Source organism: Osmerus eperlanus, chromosome 22, assembly GCF_963692335.1.
Source record: "Osmerus eperlanus chromosome 22, fOsmEpe2.1, whole genome shotgun sequence".
In the NCBI taxonomy this organism is placed as follows: domain Eukaryota; kingdom Metazoa; phylum Chordata; class Actinopteri; order Osmeriformes; family Osmeridae; genus Osmerus; species Osmerus eperlanus.
Window position 1 is genome coordinate 8654563 of NC_085039.1, and position 15043 is coordinate 8669605.

The 15043-nt window shown below is 46.5% G+C and overlaps 1 protein-coding gene across 1 annotated transcript; it reads left to right on the plus strand.

Moving 5' to 3' along the window:
* The first annotated feature begins 2534 nt into the window (after window positions 1-2534).
* map2k7 (mitogen-activated protein kinase kinase 7) lies at window positions 2535-10300 on the plus strand. The gene is made up of 11 exons (XM_062448401.1): window positions 2535-2792; window positions 4992-5130; window positions 5391-5457; window positions 5635-5748; window positions 6679-6798; window positions 6898-7005; window positions 7545-7724; window positions 8031-8111; window positions 8368-8510; window positions 8654-8699; window positions 8787-10300. Exons 1-11 carry the CDS (start codon window positions 2708-2710, stop codon window positions 8928-8930), a joined length of 1227 nt encoding a protein of 408 aa, XP_062304385.1. The 5' UTR covers window positions 2535-2707; the 3' UTR covers window positions 8931-10300.
* Window positions 10301-15043: the final 4743 nt, after the last annotated feature.

Consider the following 15043-nt stretch of genomic DNA (forward strand, 5'->3'; position numbering starts at 1 on the left):
GGGGTGATGTTGGTGTTAAGCTAACATGCTAGCATGCTAAATGGATAAACAAACACCACCTCTGGACGTTCAGTCCTGCCCAGAGGTGTCACTTATTCATATCAATTCATATATAAATAATACGGATGGATTTCAAACTAAGTAGCTAAATTAACATGGTATTGCGCGACTGTCAGCAGCTCAGCTACTGGACAAACCACGTCCAGAACTGTGTTTTGGTCCCTTACAACCCGCCTTGCTAGCTGTCAAACTGCTAGCTAGCTAGCTAACACTGGGCTAAACGTTAGCTAGCTGCTCGTAGTAATAGCAGGCCCCGTCCGTCAAAATCAGTCAAAATTGTTCGCACATTTCATTTCTATTGACAAAATAGTTCGTCTTTCTGTATTGGTTGGACGTATTTCTATTAATCGTGTGTGTATTTGTCAAATGCAATAGCTGTCCATTCTCTACTGTTTTAGTGTCACTTTCTAATCCCTTATTTATTTGGACCCGTGATTGTCAACCTATCTAGCTAGCACTGCCAAGTTCCCTCCAGCAATCTACCCTGTGGCTGGCTACATTTAACATTTTCCTGTTGCTCTAGATTGCACGTCAGTTTGTCAGGACATGCCATTTATTTAGCCACAACATACTTATTTTCTTAATGTCAAAGGTTTTGCAGTCCAGCTAGTTTCCTGCACCATTTTGATCAACTACTTTCAGTTGAGGTACCACTGGGGAAATCAACCTGGGAAAACTTTATTGCAAAAGCTCGCTTTTGCAATAAAATACCCTTTATTAAACATTCATCGTTGTTTACCTTCTGAACATTTCTCTACAAAATAATCTCTCGCTATGTGGAGGGTCTGTCATTAAACTGCAGCCCTAATGATTTGAATGAACATGCCATCTCTAAGAAATGTATACAAGTTTGATGAAGGATCTGTGTGAAATGGCCCATATTCTGTCGATTTGACAGAATAAACGGCAGTGAACATGTGCCTAAACAGTATTCGCTACTACATGAACCATCCAGACTTCTGCTTGTAGAAGGACATGTTGGTTGTGACGTTTCTACCAGTATTCAGTGCTTTGTGGTTGTTACTGATGAACTGTGTGTGCACTTCAGTAGATACGACTAAATATTAGGGATGGGACGTATGACACTGACGCATCGATGCTTGTGTCGCAAAACCAATACGCACAGTTTCGAAAAAGTGTTTTGGAGCTTGTATCAAATTACGAAACCACGTGATAGATGACGTTCAATGCTTCAAACGTCACAAACTGGTTCGAAGTTTTGCCGCTCTTCTGAACCAGAGCCATAGAAGGAACGAAGCCACCGCTTCTTGTTAAAGACAAATCTCACATGGCCAGAGAAGCAGCACCAGGCATCGCTCGAGTTTCTTCCATCAGTCATTATTATTTAGCCAAATCCGTATTGTAATACTTATAAATCCGTGCACTTGAGTGTTGTGTTATTTTATTGAAATGAAACGTAACATGATAGGACTATACAGTGCCCAGAAAACAAATGTTGATGATTCGTCAACATTGTCAACAGTAATAATAATTAGTAAAAATAAAGTCCTTCCAGTTCACAATAGGCCTACATATCACAAATGTTAAGAATAAGAAAAAATCTGTGTAATCTAGTTTAATTGATATAAAAACCGTATCGTATAAAGTCCGTCCACCCGCATCAACAGGTAACGGCTTTTTCGGTGGTGTAGCTGGTTAAAGCGTAGTACGACAACGTATTGATAATGCGAGGCTGGTTACCCGATTTCGCGCCCCAGTGCAGGGAGCCTCGGAAGATATTCTTTAACTTTTACTGTGAGAAAATGATATAATTCTAACGGCCTTCAGATGTATCACAACATTTTAATGTGTGAGCACTAATATCAGATAAAAATGAACACATGTAGCCTTAATTAAAATATTAAATAACGTAGGGTAGTCTACCGTCGGAGACAACCACTACGCCTCATACAGCCAGTTTAAACGGCTGCTATATGACGCTGTTCATTTTCAATGCGCCGATAGTTCGGCTCTTTGGGCCGGCACAATCCGGAAGAAACCACCAAAGCTTCACAAGGCATCGTTCGCCCATCCCTACTAAATATAACTATTTCTGTTGTTGCCATGTTTGGAAAGTAAATAATAGTTTGTAGCTTTGAGGTCCACATCTGAGCTGTTTCATCTCAGTTCAAGTTATGTCAGAAAACATTTGTTTTCTTGGGGTCCTTTTTAGAACCTTGGTCCATCCTCTCTTTCAGTGTGTGAGAGAGATGGTGTCAATTTGTGTGTGTTTATGTACTGGTGGTCTGTGTGTGTAAAAAACACATGCCTATGTTCCCGTTTGCGAGTCAACATGGTCTTGCGTGTGTGTGTCAGTAGCTGTGTACAGAGTAGTAATGTGTGTGTGTGTCAGTAGCTGTGTACAGAGTAGTAATGTGTGTGTGTGTGTGTCAGTAGCTGTGTACAGAGTAGTAATGTCTGCGTGTGTGTGTGTGTGTCAGTAGCTGTGTACAGAGTAGTAATGTGTGTGTGTGTGTGTGTGTCAGTAGCTGTGTACAGAGTAGTAATGTCTGCGTGTGTGTGTGTGTGTGTCAGTAGCTGTGTACAGAGTAGTAATGTCTGCGTGTGTGTGTGTGTGTGTCAGTAGCTGTGTACAGAGTAGTAATGTCTGCGTGTGTGTGTGTCAGTAGCTGTGTACAGAGTAGTAATGTGTGCGTGTGTGTATTTTCTCTCCCCCCGTCTAGTCATCGTGATCCAGCTCAGTCCTGCTCCAGCCCCTTCCCAGCGTGCAGGTATCATTCAATCCATCGCTCTCCTTCTCTGCCACTGAAACCTTCAACACCACCCCCCTCTCCTCCCCCTCCCCCTCTTTTTCTGTCTTCCGCCCCTCATTCTCCCCGTGTCACAGTGCCGTGTCACCGTCAGAGTGGACGCCCGGTTAAACCTTCTCTGACTCAGCTGTACGTTCATCGTTGACATGCGTCACTCGCATAGAGCGAGAGCCTTGTATTCTCAAGAAGTCATACACCGAGCATAACGGCACGTCACATAATTCATACACTATAATCTGTAAAACAAACGCGGTCCTTTTGCACGCAACAGGTATAAGACCAACCTCAAGATAAGCTCATATTCAATCAACGGGATGAAATGTAACAATAACAGACAGCCTTATACCAGGTTACACAAAGAAACGTTCGGGCAGTTACATTTACATTTAGTCATTTAGCAGACGCTCTTATCCAGAGCGACTTACAGTAGTTACAGCAGCTCCAACTTCCTCCTCACTACTCTCACCTCCCCTCTAATCTCATATCCCCTCCATCTCTCCCTTCCATCTCTCCCCTCCATCTTTCCCCTCCATCTTTCCCCTCCATCTCTCCCCTCCATCTCCACACTCCAGTGGCAGGGCAGTGAGTGCGAGTTTGTGGGTTAGCGTGTGTATATACGCCTGTGTGTGAGTGTGACAGTATTAACCCATGTTTCGCTGGATGCAGAGACACGGTGCATGTCGCTTTTCTGCACGGCATGTTGTGTTCACCCCCCCTTCTCCCACACAGTCTAATCCAGCATCCCAATTGGTCGATTTGCAGGAAGTGCTGTGTTCGACAGATGCTTCTCTCCTCTTTTACTTTTTCCCTCTCTCGCCAATGGAAGACCTGCGCCACTCCAAAAAAAAATCTGTCCCTTTTCTCAGCTTCTGATTCGTGCAGCTCACTCTCACTTCCCCCCCCCCCTCCCTGCGTTCTAGAATCCTAGATTGCCGGTTCTAGATCGTCATCTGTCTGTGACGCGTCCTCTTCCTGGCTCTCGAGGGACATTTCCCAGTGTGTCTCTGATTCGTCAGTGGCCACTGACCGGTCACTGTGATTGGTTCCCAGTCAGGTGGCTTGTCTCTGTCTGTTTGCCTGTTTTTTCTGTCTGTATCCAACTGTGTCAAACTGGTCCTTTGCCTGAGTTCACACTAACCCCCTCACTAACCCCATTCTCTTGCAGGTTTCACCAACAGGTCCCCCACAGGTTAACCAGAAGCTAGCCGTTCACTGCAAACCCAAACCTGTCCATTAACCTTTCACTCACAAGAATATTTATATAAAAAAAGCTTCTACTAAGTGAATAGTGTCAATGTTTGTATTGAGTGCACCTCACTGGGGAAAGGGAATCGAGTGTTCACGACAAATGAGTTCAGTAGGGTTCTGGAACCCTCTGTGAGGGGGGGGGGGGGGGGGGGGGCTAAAGGGTGCAGTCAGAGTTCAAGATGTGGTCGTCGACGCGGTCCTGACTGGCCCGACCCCCTCCTGTCTGAATGCGGTCTGTGTGGCGGTTGCACGACTGTTCCGTCCTAACGCGCCTCCTAGCTTCTCTTCTGGCTGGTTGGTCTTCTCTGCTCCTACCGCGTACCTTCTCCCACCTGAGAAGTGTGTTGTTTTTGCCCATCCAAAAAATAACGCCCCCTCGCTGCATGTGTCCGATGGTGGAGTACGCCGAGTCGCGGAAAAAAACGCGTGCCTGCACTTGGAAGTGTGTTTTTTACGTTTGCCTTGCTAATACGGAATGCCAACCTGTCTGGGGTGCCTTAAGTATAAAAGGCTAGTCGTTCCTAACAGATCTGCTCTCTCCGCTAGGGCGGGAACTGAATAACACTCTTGGTACGGTGTGTGTCTCAGTCTGTCAAGGTCATCTTGAACACTCACTGCTTCAACTCACCCGCTTTGAGTCAAAACATTCATGTCTAAACAGGCCAAACGGGCTCCGTTCCATACAGGAACACAGGCCCGCTGGAAAAGTGAAAACCGGGGAATGATTGGGACCTAAGCTCATAGGTCGAAAACCCCCCCAAAACAAATGGAGTTTAGATTCAGAGTTTAACTTGGACCGACACCAGGACTAGTCGTAGCATATCCCCAGTGCTCGTCCTCCGTCTCTCCCTCCTCCAGGCTTCCTAACCGCCTGGTTCCTTTCCTAACCCACCTCCCTCCTTCCTCCCCCAGCTCTGCAGCTGCCGCTGGCCAACGACGGAGGCAGCCGCTCCTCGTCGTCCGAGAGCTCCCCCCAGCACCACCCCAGCCGGCCGCGCCACATGCTCACGCTGCCCACGCCGCAGTACGGCCTGCAGAAGAGCCTGGAGAAGTACGACACGCACACACATTTATACACACACGACACGCACACACATGTGTGTACACACGCACACACACACACATTTATACACACACACATTTATACACACACACACGGTACGCGCACACATGCGCACAACCTAGAGACCTCACGATCGATCGCGTCCGACAGTTTAAGCGGCCGCGATTTGTACCAGGGTGTATTTCGACGCACGCACGCAGCCTCGACACCTGTCTGACCCCGAGTGTCTCTGCTTGACCTCCTTTAAGTGCGGAGATCGACCAGAAGCTGCAGGAGATCATGAAACAGACGGGCTACCTGAAGATCGACGGCCAGGTGAGACACCGGGCCCCTCGGGAGGCCTCGCCTCTCGCAAAACGAAATCGCACTCTGGAACAAGAGCACCTTGAGGGGGGTTTTACTGTGCGTTCGCTCGTTCGATGTCTCGTTTCCGTGGCGAGTTAAACCTCTACCCCCTCCCCCCCACCCCACCCCACCCCCCCCCTTCCCCAGAGACACCAGGCCGAGGTGAGCGACCTGATCAGCGAGGGGGAGATCGGCAGCGGCACGTGCGGACAGGTCTTCAAAGTGCGCTTCAAGAAGACGGGCCATGTCATCGCCGTCAAAGTAAGGGACCCCCCCCCCCCCCCCCCCCCCCATCGGTGGTAGCGACTAGCTTTCCGACACTGGGGCTTGTGTTGCCTCAGTGGGACACTTGGACAGTAGAGATTCTGCCTGTGTGTGTGTGTGTTATAGCATCCGCTTCTCCCATCGAACCACATATCGGCAGAGCTCCGGATCTTCTGCCTGCAGATTGCTATGGTTACTGGGGGTGGAGCAAGTCCGTCTTTTCTCGACATTAGTCTCTGTCTGTCTGTGTCTTTCGGTTTCAGTATGTCTTTGCGATTTCTCTTTTGCTTTCTCTCTCGCTCAGGCGCTAATTTAGTCTCTCGCTCCATTTCTCTCTCTCTCTACGTCCTGCCCTAATCCCTTTTCTTTCTCTCTGGTTCTCCAGCTCTTTCTCTCTCTCTCTCTCTCTCTCTCTCTCTCTCTCTCTCTCTCTCTCTCTCTCTCTCTCTCTCTCTCTCTCTCTCTCTCTCTCTCTCTCTCTCTCTCTCTCTCTCTCTCTCTCCCCCCAGGCTTGCCTTCTCCTGTCCTCCATGTTTATCCAATGACGCTACACAGTAATTGCATAGTCAGGGCCCCAACCTCCATTTACCAGAGTGCATAATTGTAGCCAGCTTAACTGGTTTATAATCACACAGTCGGTCGGTATCACAGGGCAACAAGCGAGTCTTCTCCTCGGGAGGGTTGGTTTCATGCAGACATGAAACGAAATCATGATGTCATGCCTTTTTCGGTGATTTATTTAAGCGAATTTCAATCAAGGGCCATGCTGATGTCATTCCCCCCCCCCCCCCCCCATGCTGCAAAGTTGTTCCTCTAGGCTCCATGTCAGTTATACATCCATTATATGTCCATATAATCCATTCCTCATCTTCTGCCTGTTACAGTGTTATATATTGATGCTTGTGGTGTGTGTGCGCGTGTCACCAGCAAATGAGGAGGACCGGAAACAAGGACGAGAACAAGAGGATCCTGATGGACCTGGACGTGGTGCTGAAGAGCCACGACTGCCCTTACATCATCCAGTGCTACGGCGCCATAGTTACCAATGTAGGTCTCTCACACACACACACACACACACACAAGCGCCATTTATCATGTGGACGTGTATCACGCTGTGCTAAATGTCCCCTCTCCCCCGCCATCCAGACGGACGTGTTCATCGCCATGGAGCTGATGGGGACGTGTGCTGAGAAGCTGAAGAAGAGGATCCAGGGGCCCATCCCAGAACACATCCTGGGGAAGATGACAGTGGCAGTGAGTCTCTCTCACACACCACACACACACACACTCACTCTCTCAGACACGTGCACACTCTCTCTCTCACAAACACACTATCACATGTGCGCACACACTCTCTCTCACTCAGACACGTGCGCACTCTCTCTCTCACAAACACACTATCACATGTGCGCACACACTCTCTCTCACTCAGACACGTGCGCACTCTCTCTCTCACAAACACACTATCACATGTGCGCACACACTCTCTCTCACTCAGACACGTGCGCACTCTCTCTCTCACAAACACACTATCACATGTGCGCACACACTCTCTCTCACTCAGACACGTGCGCACTCTCTCTCTCACAAACACACTATCACATGTGCGCACACACTCTCTCTCACTCAGACACGTGCACACTCTCTCTCTCACAAACACACTATCACATGTGCAGGCACACAATCACATGTGCACACACACACACTCTCTCTCTCTCTCACTCAGACCAGACACGTGCACATTCGCACACTTTCACCTCACCTGCGTGTGTGTGTGTGTGTGCCCCTCCCAGATTGTGAAGGCGCTGCTGTACCTGAAGGAGAAGCACGGGGTGATCCACCGGGACGTCAAGCCCTCCAACATCCTGCTGGACGCCAAGGGTCAGATCAAGCTGTGCGACTTCGGCATCAGCGGACGCCTCGTCGACTCCAAAGCCAAGACACGCAGTGCCGGCTGTGCCGCCTACATGGCGGTGAGTGGATACCTCGCACGCTCGCACACGCTTCCCCCCCCCCCCACGCAGATATCTCACGTACACACTTATCTCACGTACACGCATCTCACGCATGCGGCTGTGGGCGTGCTGTGCATGACAGCCACACGTTCTGAGGAACGTTTCACACACACTTTCATCTTTCTTGTATACACACACACACCTCTACTCCTACAGTATACAAGTCCTGTACTATCAAGGTGCACAATTACATGCTAACTGGTACGCGTTTTTAAGTGCGTGTTTTCACCCTAAGCCTGTGTGTGTGTGTGTGTGTGTTTCCAGCCTGAGAGAATAGACCCTCCAGACCCCAGCAAGCCTGACTATGACATCCGAGCTGATGTGTGGAGCCTTGGCATCTCTCTGGTACAGTACGCCTGCCTCCCACGTCCACAACCACCCCGCACCTCGAGCACGCTGCACTAGAAAAGTATACACTACACAGGAGTATAAAAGCTGTGAAGTGTATGCTCTTGGGGTTAGCAGAGGATGCCTTTGTGCATACTTTGTAGGTATTTTGACATCATTTAATGCTGTGTTGAGGTCCCCGTCAGCGCCACGTCAACAAAGTGCTCTCGTCTCGGCCGTCTTTGTGAGTGTCATGTGCCCCCGCGTCCTGTAGGTGGAGCTGGCCACAGGACAGTTCCCCTATAAGAACTGCAAGACGGACTTTGAGGTTCTGACCAAGGTTCTGCAGGAGGATCCGCCTCTTCTCCCTCTCGGCATGGGCTTCTCCCTCGACTTCCAGTCCTTCGTCAAAGACTGGTAACACGCACACACACACACACACTTTCTCACCCCCCCTACGCACACACACTTTTCCTTTCTTCCTTTCCTACCACACACGCGCACGCTGTGGATACGCACGCGCGACAGTGTGTGTTGCTACAATGCGTTTCTCTCCTCAGCCTCACAAAGGATCACAGAAAACGGCCCAAATACCACAAGCTGCTCGTAAGTCGCTCCTCCTCCGTCTGCGCACATGCCCCGTCTAGCCTCTGCCGGAACAAAAAGCCTCTAACCTCCCCTCCCTCCCCCCAGGAGCACAGTTTCATCCGGCGCTACGAGGTGCTGGAGGTGGACGTGGCCGGCTGGTTCCAGGCGGTCATGGAGCGCACCGAGTCGCCGCGCAGCAGCCAGTGTTACAGCCACCAGCACCAGCTCCACTCTCTGTTCAGCAGGTAGCCCAGACGCAGCACCCCTCCCCTCCCCCCCCCCCCCCCCCCCCGGCCCGGCCCGGTCTGGGGCTGACCCCGGCGCCTGCTGCCTCGCCCGCCGGAGGAGGGAGGGAGGGAGGACGGAGACGAGGAAGAGGGCTTAGAGCGGACAGATGGATGGACGGAAGGATAGATGAAGGGAGGGGCAACGGGTCAATTGAACCGGGGGGGTGGGGGTGGGGGGGGGTCAGGGGTATCAGGACAGGCAAACACACAGAGAGGAGTGGTTACGGAGCTCATCCAAGTTAGCTGTTAAAAAGCAGGGACACTAGAGACCCCTGCGACGTCATGGGCGATGTTGTGTATCCCCCCCCCCCCCTCCCATGTACAGCACACGAGCACTCACCTCCACACAGCCCGCCCCGCGGTGAAGCCAGTGTACAGCCAGACTGGCCCGTTCGCGCTCTGTGTATAGCTCACTAACTAACCCTCTCACACGTCGTGTACGTCACTGTTCAGCTCCAGCACAGGTTCTGGTCACAGGACCTGTCAACAGAGTAGTCGACACACACTGGAGCAAACTGTCCGGTAGCATTAGCGCCGTTAGCTAGGGGAGCTAGCATCTGTTTCACACACACATGGTTGGCTAGGTTCCTAAAGAACACGTCCAGTGCAATAATCAGCCGGGTATAATGTTACTGTCACTCACTGTGTGTCTGTGTGTGTTTGTGTACACACCAGATTAGGGTCACTATATTATGGATATCTATAGCTGTTCCACACAGCAGTTCTAACCCACAAATTACTTAGAAATTACTAAATTACTAAACAAAATTACTAACCTAAAAACCACACACACAGTAGACGAAGCAAACATTAACCAAGATGCTAAGTTAATTTTCTAATGAACGTAAAATCGGAAAAACTGAGAAAAATGCTACAAAAAAATTAGATGTATTTTACTTTAGCTCTGTAGAAAGGTTTAGGTGAGTTTTTAATAGAGGTGGACTTAAGAGCTGCTTTAAGAGATGGAGGGATAGAACTGATGAGTGGAATGAAGAAAACAATGTTTTGAGCCTTTTCACAGCGCCACCTGATTTGCGATCAGGTGATATTTGGTGAGAACCACTGGAGAGGAAAGAGAGAGAGCGAGAAACAGCCCAGAGGGAGGTGGAGGAGGAATACAATCCTTTCGTCTGGAGAGCGACAGGAGCATATTCAAGACAAAGAGTAGGAAGTAGATTTCCTGGTTTGATTCCTTCCTGCCTGGCTTCCCCGGAGAACTGGTTAAACCAAAGGCTGTAGTGTTGTCGTATGTGGAGGGAGTTGGACTAGGCCCTCCAGCCACGGTTGCACTGCCCCCCCCCCCCCGCCTTCTGCAGGGCCAGAACTGAAGCCAGCTAGCTAGACCCCACCCCACACACACACACACACACACGTACCAAACCAAATCACCGCTAGGAAGTGAGAGGCAGACAAAACATCTGGAAGTCAGAGAAGACGAGGGCACCTGGAACGTTGACTGAAGGCGGTAGAGGAAGAGAGAAGAACAGGGAAAACAGAGTAACTGGTGGAATAGTGGAATGTGTCCAATATGGAGTGAAATGGTGGGAGAGAGAGAAGAAGGAAAAGGAAGTGAGACGAGGATAACAGAAGGGTTTGGGGCAGTCTAGAGCTAGTGGAGATGAGTGGACATTAAGGGTGAAAACATTTGATGAAGAAGAGGGAGATGAAGGCAGTGGAGGCGCTTGTTTGTATGGGTCAGATGCTAAAGCTAGCAGGACACTGTAAAAGCTTTTATGGTGTTACACACCAAAGTACCAACTGTCATTTTAGCGAGTGACTTAGGATTTGTTTTAATGGTGTTTGCTGTTCTATACTATCTCCAGAAATTTTATATTATTATTTATTTATTTACATTGCAACTGCTGCTACGTTTTGCTTTAGACACACGCTGCTGTCGACTTGTTTTATCCCCAAAGGACAAAATCTTTTTTTTTTTTTTTTTTTTTTTTTTTAAACCAAATACATCAAATAATGCAAAGTCTAAACACGTTACCAAATAAAAAGAAAGTCTGACAATGACTAAAGAAAGTGAGAAGATGAAGTAGGAAAAAGCGTAGTTTTGTGAATGAAACGCACCTCACCTCAGTTTACCTTAACACTATGATAAGTAGTTTTGTTTGTATTGTCATTAACATCACAATATTCCACTGCTATAGAATTGCTGAGTACAGTTATTATTTGGGGGTGTGCATGCCTGTCCTGAACTATGACCTTTGAACCTGGTGGGAGGGGGGGTTACTCTGGGGTCCTTCCTTGTTTAAATGACTCCATCCTGTCCGTCCATCTGTCCTCCTGCAAGCTGGACGACCTTGACATTACACACCAAAGGTGTCATTGGCGAAACAAATACAAAATACTTATTGTTATTGCTTTTAGAATTAACAACTATGACTATATTCTGAAATCTCTGTAGTTAGCAGCGGAGGGGGGGTGGGGGTCCACTTGGGTAGCCGTGCCTATGTGTGTGTGTGTGTGTGTGTGTGTGTGTACGAGACAAGAAGGAGACTGGCGGGCACACACTCGGATAATAATTCAGATGCACAACTGAGCAAGCAGGTGGTGCTAGTTACAATAAGACTCTACTACGGAACTACGGAACAATCAGGTCTCTAGAACAATTTAAATATTTAAGCACCACAATCCAGTCATTGATGACAGTATTGCTCAACTTATTAGTTAAAAGTGTTTTTTGCAAGACGTGGACCACCAATACCGTTTGCTATTCGAGACATAACACTCTAAATTGCTAAATCGTTTATTATTCCCTGGTGCTCATTAGGATAAAATGGCTTCCCTATCAGTCTTGTTTGTCTAGTGTAAACCTCTTGTGTTTGTGCTTGAGCCAGTCTCCCACTTAATCTTATTAGTTTGCTGACCTGCATTTACAAACACACCCACATTGGTGTCCATTGGTGTGTATGCCTGCATTTACGTTTGGAAACACAGTACCACTCTTCCCTCTAAGGGTTAGCCAGGTGTGCTTTGTACTAAACTGAATGACTTGAGTGTTTGTGTGTGTGTAGGTTAAAAAAACAAAAAACAAGTGTGTTAGAAAGATGAGCGTTTTTAATTATAATCCTAACCTGCCCTCAAGGACTAGTTGCAGTCTAGACACACACAGGCACACACACCAAATGTATAGACTTACTGGACACACAGTGTTGCTGGCTGCTACTAGTGTGTGTCAATGGTCAAACCAGCTCTGCAACCACATCTTGTGTGCGCTGCACTGCTCCTTGGGCGCAATGGGAGGATGTGTCATAGCCCCATCTGTAAGTAAACCAAAAAACATCTTCACTATGCAGTCATTCAAATCAAGTCAGCTTGCTTTATGGAAAGCCCTCCATGTACATACATTTAAGGTGGAACTGGAGTTAGGGGATGATATATAAGAATTTCTTTTTTTTTTCTCTCCCGAGTAACTTTTGAGAATGCCTTCAGAGAGCTAACATGTAGAGAGAAAGGGAGCGAGCAAGAGACATGTTTTGAATGATGAATGATGATGAATATTTAAGGATTGTATTGGGGTTTGGGAGGGTAGGGGGGAGGTTGTAGACTGGGTGGTTAGACAGGGTTTGTAGTGGGTTGTATCCAATGCTGTAAGTATATTGATTGCATGTTATTGTCACCGCTGTAACTGCCATTGATTTTAGATTATGGTTGGGAGTGAGGGGACACACACAAAACTCTATCTTTATTTATAATTTTTACATATTATATTATATATTCTGTAACTTTTGTTTTGTTTCAAATGTCGTGTTGAATTGTGTAACTAGGAAAAGACACACTTTTGCCTTTTTCTCTTCTCTAGACTTGCTATTTGCAATTTACATTTTTATTTTTGTTGTCGCTAGTTCTTGAGAAGAATGAGTGGTAGTTTGTGTTCTTGTGATCTTTGTCCTTGTTCTTCACTTTGCTGTGTGTCTTTCATTTAGGTGTGTGCGTGTGTGTGTGTGTGTGTGTGTGTGTTGTGTGTGTGAGAGAGAGAGTGGTGAGTCTGAAGACAGGGAGAGGTGTATTGCAGTGTTTTATCTACCAAAAGTCTTTGTTGATGGTGATTATTACTTTATTTTTGTCCATTGTTTTATTATGGTTACCATTTTTATTATTCTATTCAGGGCAAAGATTACACCAAATTGATCAAAGAAATTTCTGGATGTTCCAAGAGAGTGCTGAGGCAGACAGTTAGAGAACAATTCCCCCCCCCCCCGTCTCTAAAGGAACATCTGGTCAAAGGTGTGTCTTTTTCTATGTGGGCGGGGCATCACTTTCTTGGCCCCGCCCTCAAGTCTTTACACCTTGCGTTGCTGTAATCCTCAGTCCTCCAATATGTTGAACTGAATTTAGTTTATTCCTGTGTTTTTTTTCTTTTGTATTTTGTTCTCTTATTTTACTGAGGGCTTAGTTTTTTGACATTATTATTTTATACATGTTTACCTACCCCTGCCCAAAAGCCCCACTGTTTCATGGTTCTCTAATGCTGTACTACGAGTCAGTTCTCTATATAGTTCTTTGCAAAGCTCTTTATAGGATGTTAATGGGAAGTGTGTAGTGTGGTCCCATTTTGTCCAAATTCAGATAGTTAAAGAGTCATTCTCTTTAAACCGCAAAAGAATAAGTTGTATTGAGTATCTTGGCAAGGTAGCTTCACATGCTAACTTGTTGTTCCTGCTTTCTGGATCACTGTCCCTGGAGAACTATGCTAAGACGGTCATGACTGATGTGGCTTTTGAGTGGAGGGTGGGGGGGAGGGGATGGGAGGGAAAGAGGGAGAGGGGAAGGGGGTGTTATCTTCCAGTCACAGAGCTCCGTTATCAATCATAGACCTGTGACTCGTCAAATAAGAAAACCAATTCAACAATGTTTTTTTTTTTTCTGTCAATGTCCTTTTTTGTTGTTTTTGGTCTCTCTGATATTTATTTATTGGCGGTTTGTGTTTGTTTTTAAAGCCAAACAAGACACATGGTAGAGAGACAGTCTATCAGTGGCGTTTTACCGTTGATACAAGTAGCCAAATATCCAACCACAATCAACTGAAACCATGGTGGTTTAGGTAGGCCTAAACAGACCAATGATAATCTGTTCATAACTGGTTTGACTGACTTGTAGGGTGTCTTTTCTCTTTGATGTTTTGCATACTGAGGTCCGTTATTCTGTTTCCAGTTTGACATCCTATTCTTCAGGCCAACTGGCGGTTATGGTTTAAATCTGAACACATTAAAGCATGGTGTATTTAAATATATAAGCGCTATACTAGTCGCTTCTGTTGTTTGAGACTTTGAGTCATTTTGATACACAAGTAAGAAATGCCAGCTACAATCTTTACAAATAAGAACAATTCTTGTAGAGATTTGACTGAAATAATATACTTTATCTGCACTCTAGCGAGGTGTTTTGAAGAAAAGAAAAGAAATCTTAGAAAACAATTTCTTATTTTCCCTTGGGTTCAAAAAATGCAGTTCTTGTTAATTGCATGGCCTGCTAGATGGCAAGGAAGACATTGTGTTTCCCCCCAGTTACTGCAACTGCAACTTCAGTGTATGTTTGACACAATAGGTATGTTCTGACAGCTGACATCAATCTGCACCTCAACTAGCTGGCTATTACTGGCTCAACTAGCTTCTTTATTTCATTTTATTTTGTTGCATTTTGAAGTTTTCCCATGTCCCATTTCAAACTGAATAAATGCCATTATATTGTGAATACCTCAGGATTTTTTTGGAGAAAAATAAATAAAACACTTAAAAATCAAATAAATAAATAAACATCCAAAAAGTTCTTAACGTGTGATTTGTTTTTATTTGATAAATTTATGTTCACAGTGTTTTATCATTCATGAAAACATAAGGTATTTTTAAGTGATGCTTGATAAAAGATCAGGCTCTAATGTCGATACTCACCTATCAGTGAGTAGTCAGGTCTCTGTAGGCTATTTGAGAAACAAAATACATTGTGGGGTTATTTGTTTATTTGTCAGGGACAATGCAGCGCACATTTTTACATACATAGATAATGTTGTAGATGTGTTGCATAAAAGGTTTTTAGCCAATAGGCTAATTTGCAACCCCAGTCCCT

Bases quoted from the DNA above. Each gene is read 5' to 3' on its own strand.
- map2k7 (XM_062448401.1), top strand. From the start codon at position 2,708: ATGTGTGCGTGTGTGTATTTTCTCTCCCCCCGTCTAGTCATCGTGATC. The intron at 2,793-4,991 runs GTATCATTCAAT...TTCCTCCCCCAG, and splicing joins AGCCCCTTCCCAGCGTGCAG to CTCTGCAGCTGCCGCTGGCC. The intron at 7,006-7,544 runs GTGAGTCTCTCT...TGCCCCTCCCAG, and splicing joins TGGGGAAGATGACAGTGGCA to ATTGTGAAGGCGCTGCTGTA.